Raw genomic sequence first — 15,331 nt, forward strand, 5'->3', positions numbered from 1 at the left:
ACATTGTGTGTTAGTTGGGAAGGATTTGCATAAATAAAATGTATTCCATTCATCAGGATCAGTGTCCATATGTTTCATTAACAATTTATGTATTGTGTGTTGAGTATGGCAAGTTTCCGTAACCTTAAGCCAAAATATCACTTTCTGTTATTTTCTGTATTTTGGATTACTGCCGTGGCTCATACCAACTAACTTTATTGTATTAGCAAAAACTAGTGTGGGACTGCTATTTAATAGCCTTTTGTTATAATATTTATTCATCAGTATTGAGTTATTTGTATGTTAAAGGAACTGTGTGTAAGAAATGTATTTCAATTCATCATAACATGGCCCTGATATGTCACTAGACATTAAGAAATCATGTTAATTTCAAATACTTATATCACTGACAACAGTAGTCCGGCCAGGATACTGTCATTTAAAAGTTGTTGTTGCAGCCCTCAACTGATGTTAACATGTTGTGTTTTGGCCTAAAGCTTCGCCCTCCACCTATCTACCAATCACAAAGTCAGTAGTGTTTCGGCATCCAGGTTGCGAGATCAGCTCAGTTACCACAGCTGCAGCTACAAACATTCCTGCTGATCCTGCAGCCTATCTAGCAACCTGGAGTCAGGGGAGAGGGGGAGAGGGGATACACCACTCTACAGTCATTTGAAAGTGATTGCAGTACCAGTTTTGGCCACAATCTTACATACACTTCCTTTAATTGACATGGGGAGGGGCTTTTGTGTGTCAACCATTTTTGGCTTGATACAAATTCCAAAAAATGTGGGTCACGGCTTAATGACCATGGGAAAATGTGGGTCCCATTTAGCCTAGAAATCTAGACGCACCATAGCGGCAGCAAATCTAATCTCAGTACTGTCTGCGTGTACTCTAGCAACTCTCAATCGACTTTTGAGCTGGAAAAACCAAACTCTGGTAGGGCCAATCACATCGTGTACAGAGTCGGTGGGCGGGGCTTAACATAATGACGGCAGAGTTGCATGTCTTTCGAATCGGCTTTGCCCACAACTCTGGAAGACTTGTTGTTAAGCTTTTCTTTGAGAAAAGAACAGCGCTGAAATAATTTTTAAGTAGGGAAGTTCTGAGTTTTGCCAAACGGATATGGCAAAAGTCTAATCTTTTAACTAGCTCCTGTTCATGTTGCTCTGGTTGGTTGTAGTGCTATCCTATTGCAAGCAGAGGGAGTTTGAAAGACCTTGGATTGAGCCCTGCCAATGGTGAGTTCCCAGACCAAACATCTTGATGTGGGTCTGGCTTGTCAGGCTATGTCCCATTACCAAACAAGTTGAGAACATGTCACAGATCTATGAGGGAGGACTCAAATGCGGGAATGTGTTCAGGGGTTTATAAACAAAACAGCAGACAAGACAAAATATGGTGAGGATGTGAACACAGTCCAAACATTGAGCAGGAAAGGGACATAATCACAGACAAGCAGGAAGAGCAACCACTGTAACTAGCTCAAGATGATGGTAGGCAGGATAGAAGTTTTAGCAGAGCAGAACGAGATCAGAGGATACCAGAGATGGCCAGACAGGAACTAACAATGCACATGGGGGGCAAACCAACTGTCTCCATTGACTTTCTATTGCGGGAAGTGGCTAAAAGCTAATATGTGACAAGGTGTACAGAAAACAAGCTAAAAAACACAGAAACAAAAACCCAGAAGTTTTTTTAAGCTGTTGACCCCAAAAAATAATGTTTAAGAAAGCAAAAGTGCATACAGGCACTTTAGACAGAGCGCGACATACATTGAGAACTATGCCCACTGGAGGGGAAAGTAATCAGCGACAGGAAATATAACATATATTTCCGGACATTTGAATATTTGACTAAATGTTTACTGCACACGAGTGTCAGGATTCCACAATTGACCCATTCTTCCTGCTGAAGCTTCATGTCTTATTGCCGGCATCTACTTTTGTCTCCTTAAAGGCTAATTTTTTGAGGTCGACAACATTAAAAACTTAGTTATGTGTTTTTTTTAGCTTGTTTGCTGCACACCTTGTCACATATCAGCTTTTAGACATTGTTCTGTGTTTTTGTTATAAGTAAGAGAAGACGAGGAGACCACTTCACGCAATACATGGTCAATGGAGAGTGTTGGATTGCCCCCCAAATACGCTCTGTCTCTATTGCACTAGGAGATGTAAGCCATGGAAAACCATTCCATGAAGCTTGAGCTAATCTGAAGGCCACACAAAGTTTGAAGGTCTGTAGCTATTGACTCTACAGAACGTTGGTGACTTCTGCGCACCGTGAGCCTCAGCATGAGCAGACTCCGCTCTATGATTTAATGAGTTGCTCTTGTTCCCAATTGCTTCCACATGTGTTGTAATACCACTAACAGTTGAGTGTAGAATATTTAGTTTTGAGGAAATTTCACGAATGGCAATGGCAACCTATTATGGTACCACACTTGAATTCACTGAGCTCCTGAGAGCAACCCATTCTTTCACAAAAGGAGTGGTGTCCCAATACATTTTGCAATATATTGTAATTTAGACATTCTACGTTTGCAATGTAATTATCATGTGACTTACCAGCGCCAGATGCATCCCTTCACCTCCTATCCCATTCATAAATCCTCTCCCGGGGCCTCATGGGATAGTAAAGTGTCCATCTTATCTGCATTTCAGAATCTCGTCAGAAGTAGATCATCCGGGTACTTTTACCTACTGGTTTTCGAATATTATAAATTCAGACATACTACTCTGTTGGTGTACTTTTTTTTAGCATTATAGGGAAGTATTTGATTTCGGACTCAGCTAATGTACACAACATGCCGCTTCTGCTTCGGCTTTTGCCTTGATACCATCAACATGCCCGTGGACACTATCTACTAATGGTCTACATGTGAAAGTTGACATGGACATCGACACAGAAGTATAAATAAAAAAACAACGTGTAGCCGACGCAGAACTCAGCATTTACATTCTGAACACAGCATTACTTTTGTGTATTTTTGTTCAGCCAACAAAAATATAGTGCAGAATTTATCATTATGTGTCTCAGAACAACATGCAGATACTGGCAATGATGACTGAATACATGTTTTTGAATGAACGATTCAGTGACTTATATGGAATTAAGCAGTTTTAGTCAGAAATAGATGTGATTCAGTTTCAGACATTTTAAACAGTAAACCTAATCTCAAGTGTGATGTTATTTTAGTGCTGACTGCCAAGATTATGTGAGGCCATGACACAATTTAACACCACCGGTATTGATGGATTAAACAAGTCACGTATAATAAACAATCCTAATAAAGTAGAGCATGCAGAAACAGTGTTCAACTGGATATTTTGCATCATTGAGATTCCAGTCATCGTCTTAACCCTGATTGCATTGTGTTCTCTCATCAAGTCTTAACATGCTGCTTTGGTTTATGTGATACATTTGATTCTTTCAGATCTGTTACAGATTGGTTTTATATTTCTATATTAACAACCGAGTTAGCAAGTGTCACATTATGGAGTGCGTGTAAGTATTGTTTGATTGTAGGCTTGTTTTTCATGGCATGTATTGCTATTGAAAGATACATTTTAGTTTCTCATCCTCACTGGTACAGATCGGACCATTCAGTAAAAATGTCCTGTTTTATTTCTTTCATCATCTGGCTAGTGCCTTTGACCTTTTCAAACATTAAAAAGCAAGACATGTTTACCTTCTTTTCCCAAACTTTAGCCTCTTTTATCCCCTATTTAGTAATCCTCCTATGTTTTGTTGGTACTTGGAGGGGTATTTCCCATGCAATATTACTTACTGCTCATAAGTTAAATTAATTTTGTAGTCTGTTCTCTTAAACTATACATTTCTTATCCTCCCCCTCTCAAATACAAGTTTTTGTTTAATGTTTTGGGAGCACCATTCTCCTTTCACTTTTAATGTTTACTTTTTTTTAAACTGTCTCTTATATCTCAACCCAGTTGCTGACTGTTTATTGTACTTGTTCAGGAGGACTGACGCTATCAACATAATGAAGTCTCTTTACAACTGTTGCAGCTCACCAGAATCCTTCACAACCACTACCAACACTCATACAATAGCAGTATCAAATTCCGTACACTAATAAGTGGCTTCATATTTTTGAAGTATAGGTTTGAAGTGGTTGTGAAATCCTTGTTTGGAATTTTCTGTTGGGATATTTCCCAAAAGAAATGTACACCTTTTTGTCCTTTCTGTCTTTTCATTTTCATGTGTATTTCCATACTTGGATCAGCTTCTGATGCATGAATGTTAAACACCATTTACAAGTGGATAGCTTTTCAGTTGTATTTGACTCTTGGTGAATCTATGGCCATCTCTCACCATATGCATGGATTTTCTTGCCAATGTTTTTTTTATTCCAGGGTAGGTTGTCAGGCCTTTTCCCAAACCTCCCCGTTACATAGCTTGGGCACACACACACACACACACACACACACACACACACACACACACACACACACACACACACACACACACACACACACACGCACGCACACATTCACACCTATTGCCAATTTGGCATGCCAAGCCACCTAACCTGCATGTGTTTGGACTGTGTGGGGGAAACTGGATAACATGGAGGAAACCCATGCTGACACAGGGAGAACATGTAAACTCCACACTAAAAGTACATTTTCATATTCTCTGAAAATTTGAGCCGTAATTTGCCGTATGGGAATGTGGATGAGAAATTGCTATATGAGGACATGCACTGCTTATTGTTGGGCATCTAATATGAAATCTGAGTGGGATGCATAGGCCATCTCGAGTCTCATTGCATTTAGAATGCTAAATACACATTTAACATGCAGTTTGAGGAGAAACACATATATTGTTTTATGATGCTGACAGTGAAAGCTTTAATGGTTGTAAAATATTCCATAAAACTGCACTGTAAAAAACCGAATTGAACAATTTATGTTGCATCATTCTTCAAAGGCCCTGGATGAAATGGCACACACATCTCTTGGTGTCTGAACAAAGTCATTACAATAATGTAAGCAACATAGACATGCAGATTATATTTCACAAATCTATCATATTGTAATTGTATGGTGATGATGATAAAAGTTATCTATACCTAGTTATTTCTGGTTTCCAGCAATGACATTTCTGAGCTGTAGCATCAGCTACATCAGCTGCAGCTGTATCCAAGCTACTGGACAATCACCATAACCAGAGGAAAAGGCTCATGGCAACACTGACTGTAGGGACTCAAAACAGGTCTAGCACAAATTAAATGATTAAATCATAGGGAATTTTAAAAGAGTCTGGTTTTACGGATGAGCGAATGACTCGTCTAGCGTTCATATGAACGGGCCGTATCACTTCAAAATGTAAAGAGTGAATTTAACTCCCTCAGAGTTAAAATTAACACTCACACAGAGTACATAACCACTGGTAAAGTGTTAAATTAACACTTTTGAAAGAGTTAACATTATAAACACTCTGACAGTGTTAGAGTGACAGTGTGTAACATTAACAAACTATCAAAGTGTGACATTTTAACACCACAATATATGATCAGAACACCAAAGTCAGTGTTCAAAGTTAACTTGCTGACCTGGTCAACACTTCATCAACGTTCAAGCAAAATTTAAACTAATGAATGTTAACTACATAGATGACTACACTATAGTCAGAACTGTTACCATCTATTAGAGTTACCATCCCAATAATCAGACCATAAAGTGCTGCAATTAATACATTTTATTATTTTTTCTTTAACAGGGCTTCACATTAAATTTAGCTCGGGACAGGGCACTCAAGATACCCTGTACAATAATAACCCTGAACAACATTAAACTTCATAAAACAAAGTACATACCTTGCAGTTTATGCATGGTACAATATAAAAGTCGTTAAGCATTAAACATTCAAACATATCATCCAGGTCTAACATGACAGGGCACTTAAAATACCATGTACAATGTATTTTCACAACAATAAACTTCATAAAACAAAGGGGTTTTTAGGACTTCAACAGGCCATTTTTTTCAAATGGTTATGTTTGCCTCCCGGCAAATTTACAGATAAAACCAAACTCTAACGTCTTTACCTGAAGAAAGTGCCTGTGTCCCACCATCTGTTGATTCCTACATATAACAAGAGAACGTACAATTTATTATTAAAACAAATTGAACACCACTAGAGATATTTTACTTACAAGTTTAGTGACATTTAACTTATTCAGTGATTAAAGTGATTAACTTTAACGTGCACGCAATATTACCAGAACCCGGGAAACAGCTGCCTGCTAACGGGTGAAAGCAAGTGACAGAAAATGGCATCTCAATTCATCCCTCTGACCGGATTGTACACATCCGTGGGCCCTGCGTGCCCGCAGGCCGTATGTTTGACATATCTAGTATATACCATATCAGCTACTCCAATAGACTTCATATTTGGCACCCCTCACCACAAATGACATGTTATCTGTGGTCTCTTCCCTCTCTAAGCTGAGTACAGTTATGTTTTCTTACATTCTACACAGATTTAAATCAAGCCATGCACCTTCTTAATTATATAGGCATAGATATAATCATACTGATACCAAGCAAGGTACCCTTTCAGCCAACCATATAGCAATTACATGAACTGGGAGTTATACATATATGCATAATGGTCATGTGCATTTGTTATTAAAGGGGTGGTTGCATGCAATATCACTTTTTTAACTTTAGTTAGTGTGTAATGTTGCTGCTTGAGCATAAACAGTATCTGCAAGATTACAGCGCTGAAAGTTCAATGCAAACAGAGTTGAGTTGAATTTTGTGTGACATTATGTTTGAACGAATCCTCTGGAAGATTCATTTGTGTTTGCTGCGCCCTCAAATCTTACAACTGCATGGTTAAAGTTAGCTCATGGGGACCTTTTTTTTCTTCTTTTTTTTGCACTGTTGATAGTGAAAAAATTGATTAATAGTCAACATTGAAAATTCTGATATATTCAAGAGAAGTATAGGAGAAAAAACGATGAAGGAATAAATGTTATATCTGCTCAGAAGGTCATTTAAACAAAAATATATTACTGTATATTTTTTATTCTGCTTTGTTTTATATGTTTTAATTAATTAATTTTATTATCTGTAGTCCAAAACAATGGTTTTATATGTATGTGTTACTTTTGCAATGTTGCATGGATTGTTTACTATTTCATAATTATTTTGCTGTAAATGAAATCCCATCAAATAAAACACTTTGTAAATACATTATGAGGAAGACTTTATTTAGATAGCATTCCATATTTCAAATAAAAAATATTAAAATGTATTAATTTATTCAAATATTTTATAAAAAAAAATCATATAAAAATATTAAAATTACTAACACAGGCCTCATTTTCCACAAATCCAGAAGCACTATTCCCATAAACAGTAAAAGAGGTTGTTCAAGCAGGAACCGACTGTGGCAGAACCATAGAAGCAGGAACACATGATAATGTTTTTTCCCCTCTCATTATTGTACAAAAGTTCAAGTAAACTGTAGACAGAACAAGAAAATATATAATATATCAGAGGGTGTATAGGCTATATACACACATATACATTCAAACAATGTGTATACAAATAGTTATAATAGCCTTTTTGTTAATTCAAGCACTTATAAGTTTTATATAGGACAGAGCATCATTATAAAAATGTTTAAAAGTAGGTTTTTGGTTGCTATATTTACATTTGTGCAAGTAAAAATTAGTCAATATAATTAAGAGTTTATAATAAAATCCTCTTTTCTTTGCCTTTTCATTTAAGTTTCCCATTTTAAAGTGAAGTTCTTGTGAAGCTGTTCAATATTAAATCTGCTGAATTCCTTCCAAAACTTTGTGGAGTAAAGAAAGATCCAGAAAAGGTGCTGAACTATGGTGCTGAACGGTCCCTGGGTGGCCTCCACAAGCGTCCACAAGACAAAAACACATGATAAATTCTTTCCGGGTTGGCATACAAATTGACGTCACGACTGAACCGCTCTATTTCCGGCGCATATAAAGAGTCGAAAGTTTAAGTCCATCACATATGCAACGGTGGTAACGTTAGTTAGTTATTCGGCGGTCTGTCAAAGTATATTACAATGTCGGCATGTGTTTTGAGAGTGTTTCTCCAGCGAGCGGCTGTTATGCGTAAAGCGGCGCAACAAACATTCAGTCAAGCGAGAGCGTTTCCTCTATGCGTGACCGAGAGCAACACACACAGTAACGTTAGAGGAATAAACACACTCACCAGTTCACTAAGGTAAGAAACTGACTTTTCAAATGACACACGATTTGAGTCATAAGGACCTATCGTTGTTATTTTGCCAGCAATGATGTTAAGTGTAGGCTACATAGTCTCCCGAAAAAAAGTGTGACTTGCCTGCATAAAATATGTAAACGTCATTAGATAATATCAAAACGAGTAGCATTACATTTTTTAAAAAGAAAGACCTTATAACCAGATATGTCAAGAAAAACATGTCACCAATCACAGTTTCGTATTGATCAGATGATAAAACGGTAAATATAATGTTGAAAGTGTAAACGTCAAGTGGTTGTCGACTGTAATAGGTTCATAGTTATTTTGTGATGGACTTCTACACAAATGATTAGGGCAGCTGTGCGAACGTGAGAATAACTGATTACATACAATCACTAAAATGACCTTGAGATCAGTTGGGTAACATGGTTCAGATAAGCTTTGAGCGGTCTAGAATAATCTGTTTACATTGACACTTGATTTGATGTTTTATTATCTTATACATTAGCTTTCATTTATTTTCAAAAGCAGCTTAAGTGTCCAGGTCTTTTTTGGGTTGACTGTAGTTTCCAGTGCAGTAGGTTCTTGTTGGTAACTGTTTTTAGGTCAAGGCTATGGGATACTATATCATGCGTGTGTTGTAATAACAGCGTGTTCTCCTTTTTTAACATAAACTTGTCTTTACTTTTTATGTTATCTGTCGTTGTAATTTTTATCTTTGGATCTGGTGCCTAAGAATGCAGACTATTGTTGTGGTTAATGCATTTGTAACTAAAGATGGCAAAAGTTTTTAGTTGTCTCACCAATGGCCAATTCAACAACTATGCACAGGTGTATATGAGGGATATTAGTTTCTGTTCCATATCTACTCTCTGATTTTACAGCTGGAGTACTTGATTCTGATTGGTCAATTATGACATTGAGCTGCCAAATATTTCACAATCTTGACCGTAGTTCAGGGCAACGCTATAAAACAGTCATTCATACATACACTACTGTTCAAAAGTGTCGATTCAGAGAATTCTAAATAACAAATGTTGCCACATAAAGTTTCCACGACAATGTTATGCAGCACAACTGTTTTAAAAGAATAAAGAATAAAAAATCCTTCTTGAGCACCAAATCAGGATATTATAATGATTTCTAAAGGATCATGTGATTTTTGAAGCCTGGAGCTGGAGTAATATGTGATGTGTTAAGAAACATTGTGAACTATTACAGAACATTTTAATCGAATGAGAAATGTGTGTGAAAATATTTAATTTTGTGTGGCATTCTTAATGAAAAAAATAACTGCAGTGTAAAAATATTTGTGTATGTGTGTGCTTGTTTAAATGAGGACACAAATTTGTATAATAACTGTATTACTCCAAAACATTTCACTGGACAAAAGGTTTTTTTTCTCCAAAATATCTTCTTTTGCTTGCTGAAGACCACTGCATCTAAACCCCCTCTATCCTCTTTCTTTTAGTTTGACCCTTTATGCATAAATTGTCTTTTCTCATTAGGGTTTTATCAGGGCTTAGGTGAATTAATGTTTAATGAGGTGTTGTAGTAGAGGAGGAGGAATCATTGTTGTAGGTTTTTCATATAGTATTTCTAATGATGATAATGGTGATGATGGCTTCATCTTTCCACTTTAAGGCATAAACAATGTCTCTGTGCAGGGCTGAAGAGAAGGTGACAGTCCACTTCATAAATCGTGATGGAAAAAGGATTTCGGTGAATGCATTAACTGGAGATTCACTACTTGATGTTGTTGTCAACCATGATCTAGATATTGATGGATTTGGTAAGTTATTAAAGAAGAATATTGCATATAGATATTCCAGATACACATTATAACACTATATATCTCTTTCACACACTATAAAAGTTTTTTAATGTGGCTTCTACTTGACCTTTAAATAACGTGGTGTAACCTAATGTAGTTGGGTTAATTTAGTTATATTAAATGTTAATGTTTGGATTAAATAAATCTAGCTGAATGTTACTTCATTAAGCACTTTTTTACATTTGCATTTTTACATTTGCATGTGCATATAGAAAAGTAAAAAGAGAAAAGAAAAGAAAAAATTGGTCAGTGTAACCGGGGCTGTGTTGGCTTTGTGCATGTAATCCAAAGGTAACACAAGGTCAACAGCTACTCCTTTAGCTTAGAAAATATTTTAATGCTTGTCACCTGATAAATTTAAGTAGACTATGAGTCGCACTAGCTTGTAGGCTAATATATTTGTGTGTCTTTTGGGTTTTTGAACTAGGTGCATGTGAGGGAACTTTGGCCTGTTCTACATGCCACCTTATTTTTGAGGAAGCTGTTTATAAGAAGCTTGGACCTGTTTCTGATGAGGAAATGGACATGCTGGACTTGGCTTATGGGCTTACAGACACGTGAGTAAACTCCAGGCATTTCTACTGTGAAACTTAAAAATTATTGAACAATAGGGGAAATAAACAAATATATACAGTTTTGTATTGGGAAAAGACTGAAATGTAAAGGTCAAGAAAGTGTGTCAGATAACACACAGTCAGTTAATTCCCCTGTAAATGTAAACATTATGGCTCTTCTTCTCTGCAATACCCGATGTGGCAGAATAAGTCCTGCCTCCTAAATAATAGAGCCAATTGCCAATACTTACACCCGCTAATTGGCAATTGGCTGTATTATTAGCGCCACTGCAGAAACTCTGGTTTGAAACAAGTCAGTGTTCTGAGATGCCTAGAGGTATAACGTTATATCGTTAAACGATATAACGCGATATAAAAATCTGATGATATGTATTGTTGATGGAAACGATATGATTTGTGATATTGAGTTTGCTGTAGTAGGCCTTAATTTGCTGTAGTAGGCCTAAGTAGGCTAATAAGGTATAATTCACCTAAACACAAATTTACAAATGTAATCTCTGTCATCATGTACTCACCATAATGTTGTTTTTCGTTTAAAGGTGCACTATGTAGTATTTTTGCAGTAAAATATCCAAAAACCACTTGGCCAGTGTTATATATTTTGTTCAGTTGAGTTCTTACAATATCCCAAAAGTTTCCAGCTATTTGTAAATTGTGATAAAATTGCTGTTTTAACCAGGACGTCTGAGGGAGTCGACTGTCAATTGCATCATATCTGCATTACCCTCGGTTTCTGGTTTTATTTAACAGAAACGCTTTACTCTTATATTGTGAAAAAGTGTCAGAGCAGCTGCTGAGCAAATGCACAGAGTAACGTCATAACATCATTTTAAACACACTTCAATGTATCTAATATGATAAACAGAGCTGCGTTACCTCATACTTATGACTGTAAAGAGGAAATGGCGCCCGCAACATAATAAAAGTTCCGCTGCTCGCGAGGTGTGTGTTTACTTAACCATTGCTCCAGCGGTGTTGCTCAGCTCCACAACAGTTGGTCCTGCTCTGCTTCATACTACTTCAGTCATGTTAATAACTGCATCCATGAACATGATTTCTGCCCGAGTCCTATTTTCCACCGGCTGTGAGGTGAAAACCACATGTCCCAAGATTCTGAGCTCAAACTTGGCGTCATCAAACTATGCCTTTATTTTGAATAGGCGCCTTAGTGCATTGCATAGTGTAAAAATGACATAGTGCAGCTTTAGCTTCCAAACACAAATGTAGATATTCTTTATGAAACCTGATGGATTTCTGTCCCTCCATTTGAAGTTGATTATTCCTCTTAAACTTAAAAGATCATGTCAAAATGTCATAAAGGCATCGTAAAAATACCTAATCGAGTGTCTAATCCAAATCCAAGTCTTCTGAAGAGACACGAACAATAGTTTATGATGAACAGGTTTACACGACGCGCATACTGTAGTAAACACGGACGTTCAAATGATTGTGTCATGTGCGAAAGCAACATGAGTGAGTAAATGCAGAGTTCTTGGTTGAGCTAAACATTTACAGTTTAAGAGTGGTCATTTTGATGACCATTCTTGCGAACAGACCTGTGCCGGATTGTATTGATCATCTGAAGTGCATGCGCTGCTGGAACGCCACTCTTTAGCGAAAGCACAAACATCATTTAAAGCGGCACTCCTTAGTGAAAGTGCAAACATCATTTAAATCATTAGATCACATTTAGCTTTGAACAAAATGCTTTGTTCAAAGCATTTTATTTAGTTTATTCTTATGTTAAGTTCATTAATATCATAGCGAGTACCAGGAGAGATGCTGCCTTTATTGGAAGTACGAGTGATGTGTGAGGGGAAAAGATGAACGTTTTTGAAAGGGTTTCAGTGACATTACATTATACAACTACATATAATGTTATATGAATATAATGATGCAATCGGGGAATATTTGTGGGTTTTATATATTATATCTCACATTTGTGGTCCTAATAATAATTCAAATAATAATAATATTTTAATAATAATAAAAAAGTTTTAAAAAATTGCTCTTCTTTATGTTGGCCGGCTTAAAGGGTTAGTTCACCCCAAAATTAAATTTCTTTCATTAATGACTCACCCCAATGTCGTTTCACACCCGTAAGACCTCTGTTCACCCTTGGAACACTAAGATATTTTAGATTTAGTCCGAGGCCTTTCTGTCCTTTGAATGTAAGTGTATGCCCACTTGCTGTCCATGTCCAGAAGGTAATGAAAACATCATCAAAGTAGTCCATATGTGACATCAGTTGGTTAGTTAGACTCTTTTGAAGCGTCTACATTTTGGTCCAAAATTAACAAAAAATACGTCTTTATTCAGCATTGTCTTCTCTTCTGTGTTCCTCAAATAAAGAATCAAACGGTCATGATTCAAGATTTGGATCGCGTGTCAAACTGGCAACTGCTGAAATCACGTGACATTGGCGATATGAATCACAAATCAATCTGCTGATTCGCGACCGTTTGATTCTTTATTTGAGGTTTGAAAACAAATGAGGAACAGAAGACAATGCTGAATAAATTCGTGTTTTTTGTTATTTTTGGACCAAAAAAGCGTATTCAAAAGAGTAATTAACCAACTGATGTCACATATGGACTACTTTGATGGTGTTTTCATTACCTTCAGGACGTGGACAGCAAGTGGGCATACACTTACATTCAAAGGACAGAAAGGCCTCGGACTAAATCTAAATTATCTTAAACTGTTTTCCGAGGATGAATGGAGGTCTTACGGGTGTGGAACGACATTTGGGTGAGTCATTAATGAAAGAAATTTCATTTTTGGGTGAACTAACCCTTTAAAATTTTGGGTTACATATCGTATTGCGAGTTCAGTATCGTGATATATATTGAATCGTGACACAAGTGTATCATTAACAACCCTAACATGGACATTTGGCTGGTCAAGCCTGAGAAATGCTGTTTTGTCACGATTTAGCCTAAGTGTTTAAAAACAAAATGTATAAGACAGTTGTGGTAATATTTAATTGGTGTTTGATGTTTCCCCATATAAAGAGAAAGGAGCTGTACTTGCATGACTGAAATTGCTGCCTGAAAAATGTTTCAAGGATGGTCCCAGAGTGAAATATGTCTTAAATTTGCTTTGTGTAGAATTTATGAGGATCTATTGACAGAAATGCAATATAATACACATAACTATGAATTCAATGGTATATAAAAACCTTACATAATGAACAGTTATTTTTTTATTACCTGCCATTTCTAGCTACATACACAGCAGGATCCCCTTACAGTGAAATCGCCATTTTGCACCGTCATGTTTCTACAGTAGCCCTAAATGGACAAACTTCTCTAGAGCGTTAGGCACACAATGCTCTTTCCAAAAACTACATTTTTGTCCTGTGTCGGCTACCGTAGCTTCTCTATGTGCTTCAAAAGGGAGGGGTCAGCAATAGGCGGTTGCAACTCACAGCTAGATGCTGCTGAAATGTACACACTGCACCTTTAAAGGGATTTTGGTATACTACAACACAGATGTTTGATATAGTTCAAATAAACATTTGAAATATATCAGTCTGTATGTAATGAATGAATATAAGTTTGACTTTTTGAATGGAATTAGTGAAATAAATCCACTTTTTGATGATATTCTAATCATATGTCCAGCACCTGTAGTGTATGCACCTATAGAGATATGGATGTTATGTTAAACGTTATGCAATAAGTGTGGTACTAATTTAGATTCCACGCTCCTCTAAAGGACTTGGATGCACCTATTAATGGTGCACATTTATCTAGGTTAATATTAGAGGGGTGTTCTGCAACCAACTGACCTATTAATATTTCATTAACCAAGCCTCTTCTCATCTACTAAAGTTTTGTCAATGATTTGGCAAACTATTATGGGGCAACTCTAGCTCACTATAATAGCTCTTTTCAGCATGTAACGTCAACATTGGTGCAAATAATTGTGATTTGGGGTGTTTGTGTCTGAAAAACACACAACACTATTGCCTTATTGCATTATTAATTAGACTATACCTTAAAAGATGCGCATACGTTAAAATGTCTTTTACATTTTTTTTGTTTTGTTTTGTTTTATCAACCCTCATTTTCTCCATGCTCATTCATAATTTGGCTAAACTTGAATATTCATGAGAAATCTTCACATAATTTTCTATTTTGCATGTATGTCTCTCAGATCTCGTCTGGGCTGCCAGGTGTGTTTGAGGAAGGACCTGGATGGAATGATTCTGAGTGTGCCAGACGTGATATCCGATGCTCGAGTTGACAGTGAAAAAGAGTCCTCCATAGCCCCACCCAAAGTATAATCTATTAAATAAAGCCCAGCGTATCTCATAAACACTGCAATATGGATATTATCTTTAATAGTAGGTGTTTTAATATGTACTATTTTAATAGAAACCTACAATTTAAATGATAACATTTATCGTTTCATGTTATTTACATTGCTGCTGCAAGTAGTTTGTATAATTTTGGTGTTGTAAATTTTTTTAATTGTGCAGATTCTGCGATTCTTTATGTGACAATGAGAGCTGGGAGCATCTTGTTGGTATACATTTTGAATGCAGATATAATTGAAACTGATTTGTTACAATAAAAAATACTTTTTAAGTTGTCTTATTTCTTTTTGTGTTTGAAAGCTGCAACACCATCCTCAAGCTAATGTTTTATTATATCTTAAACTGAAATTATTTAGCTGTTTTGTTGTCTAAA

General features: G+C 36.4%; 1 protein-coding gene across 1 annotated transcript; it reads left to right on the forward strand.

Annotated features, from left to right (window-relative positions):
* Window positions 1-7,935: 7,935 nt before the first annotated feature.
* On the forward strand, window positions 7,936-15,229 carry fdx1 (ferredoxin 1). The gene is made up of 4 exons (XM_067443911.1): window positions 7,936-8,225; window positions 9,893-10,017; window positions 10,487-10,616; window positions 14,796-15,229. The coding sequence occupies exons 1-4, from the start codon at window positions 8,065-8,067 to the stop codon at window positions 14,923-14,925; spliced, it is 546 nt and encodes a 181-aa protein (XP_067300012.1). The 5' UTR covers window positions 7,936-8,064; the 3' UTR covers window positions 14,926-15,229.
* Window positions 15,230-15,331: the final 102 nt, after the last annotated feature.

The sequence above is a fragment of the Pseudorasbora parva genome, chromosome 5 (assembly GCF_024679245.1).
Source record: "Pseudorasbora parva isolate DD20220531a chromosome 5, ASM2467924v1, whole genome shotgun sequence".
NCBI classification, from domain to species: domain Eukaryota; kingdom Metazoa; phylum Chordata; class Actinopteri; order Cypriniformes; family Gobionidae; genus Pseudorasbora; species Pseudorasbora parva.

Bases quoted from the DNA above. Each gene is read 5' to 3' on its own strand.
- fdx1 (XM_067443911.1), top strand. From the start codon at position 8,065: ATGTCGGCATGTGTTTTGAGAGTGTTTCTCCAGCGAGCGGCTGTTATG. The intron at 8,226-9,892 runs GTAAGAAACTGA...GTCTCTGTGCAG, and splicing joins ACACTCACCAGTTCACTAAG to GGCTGAAGAGAAGGTGACAG. The intron at 10,018-10,486 runs GTAAGTTATTAA...TTTTTGAACTAG, and splicing joins TCTAGATATTGATGGATTTG to GTGCATGTGAGGGAACTTTG.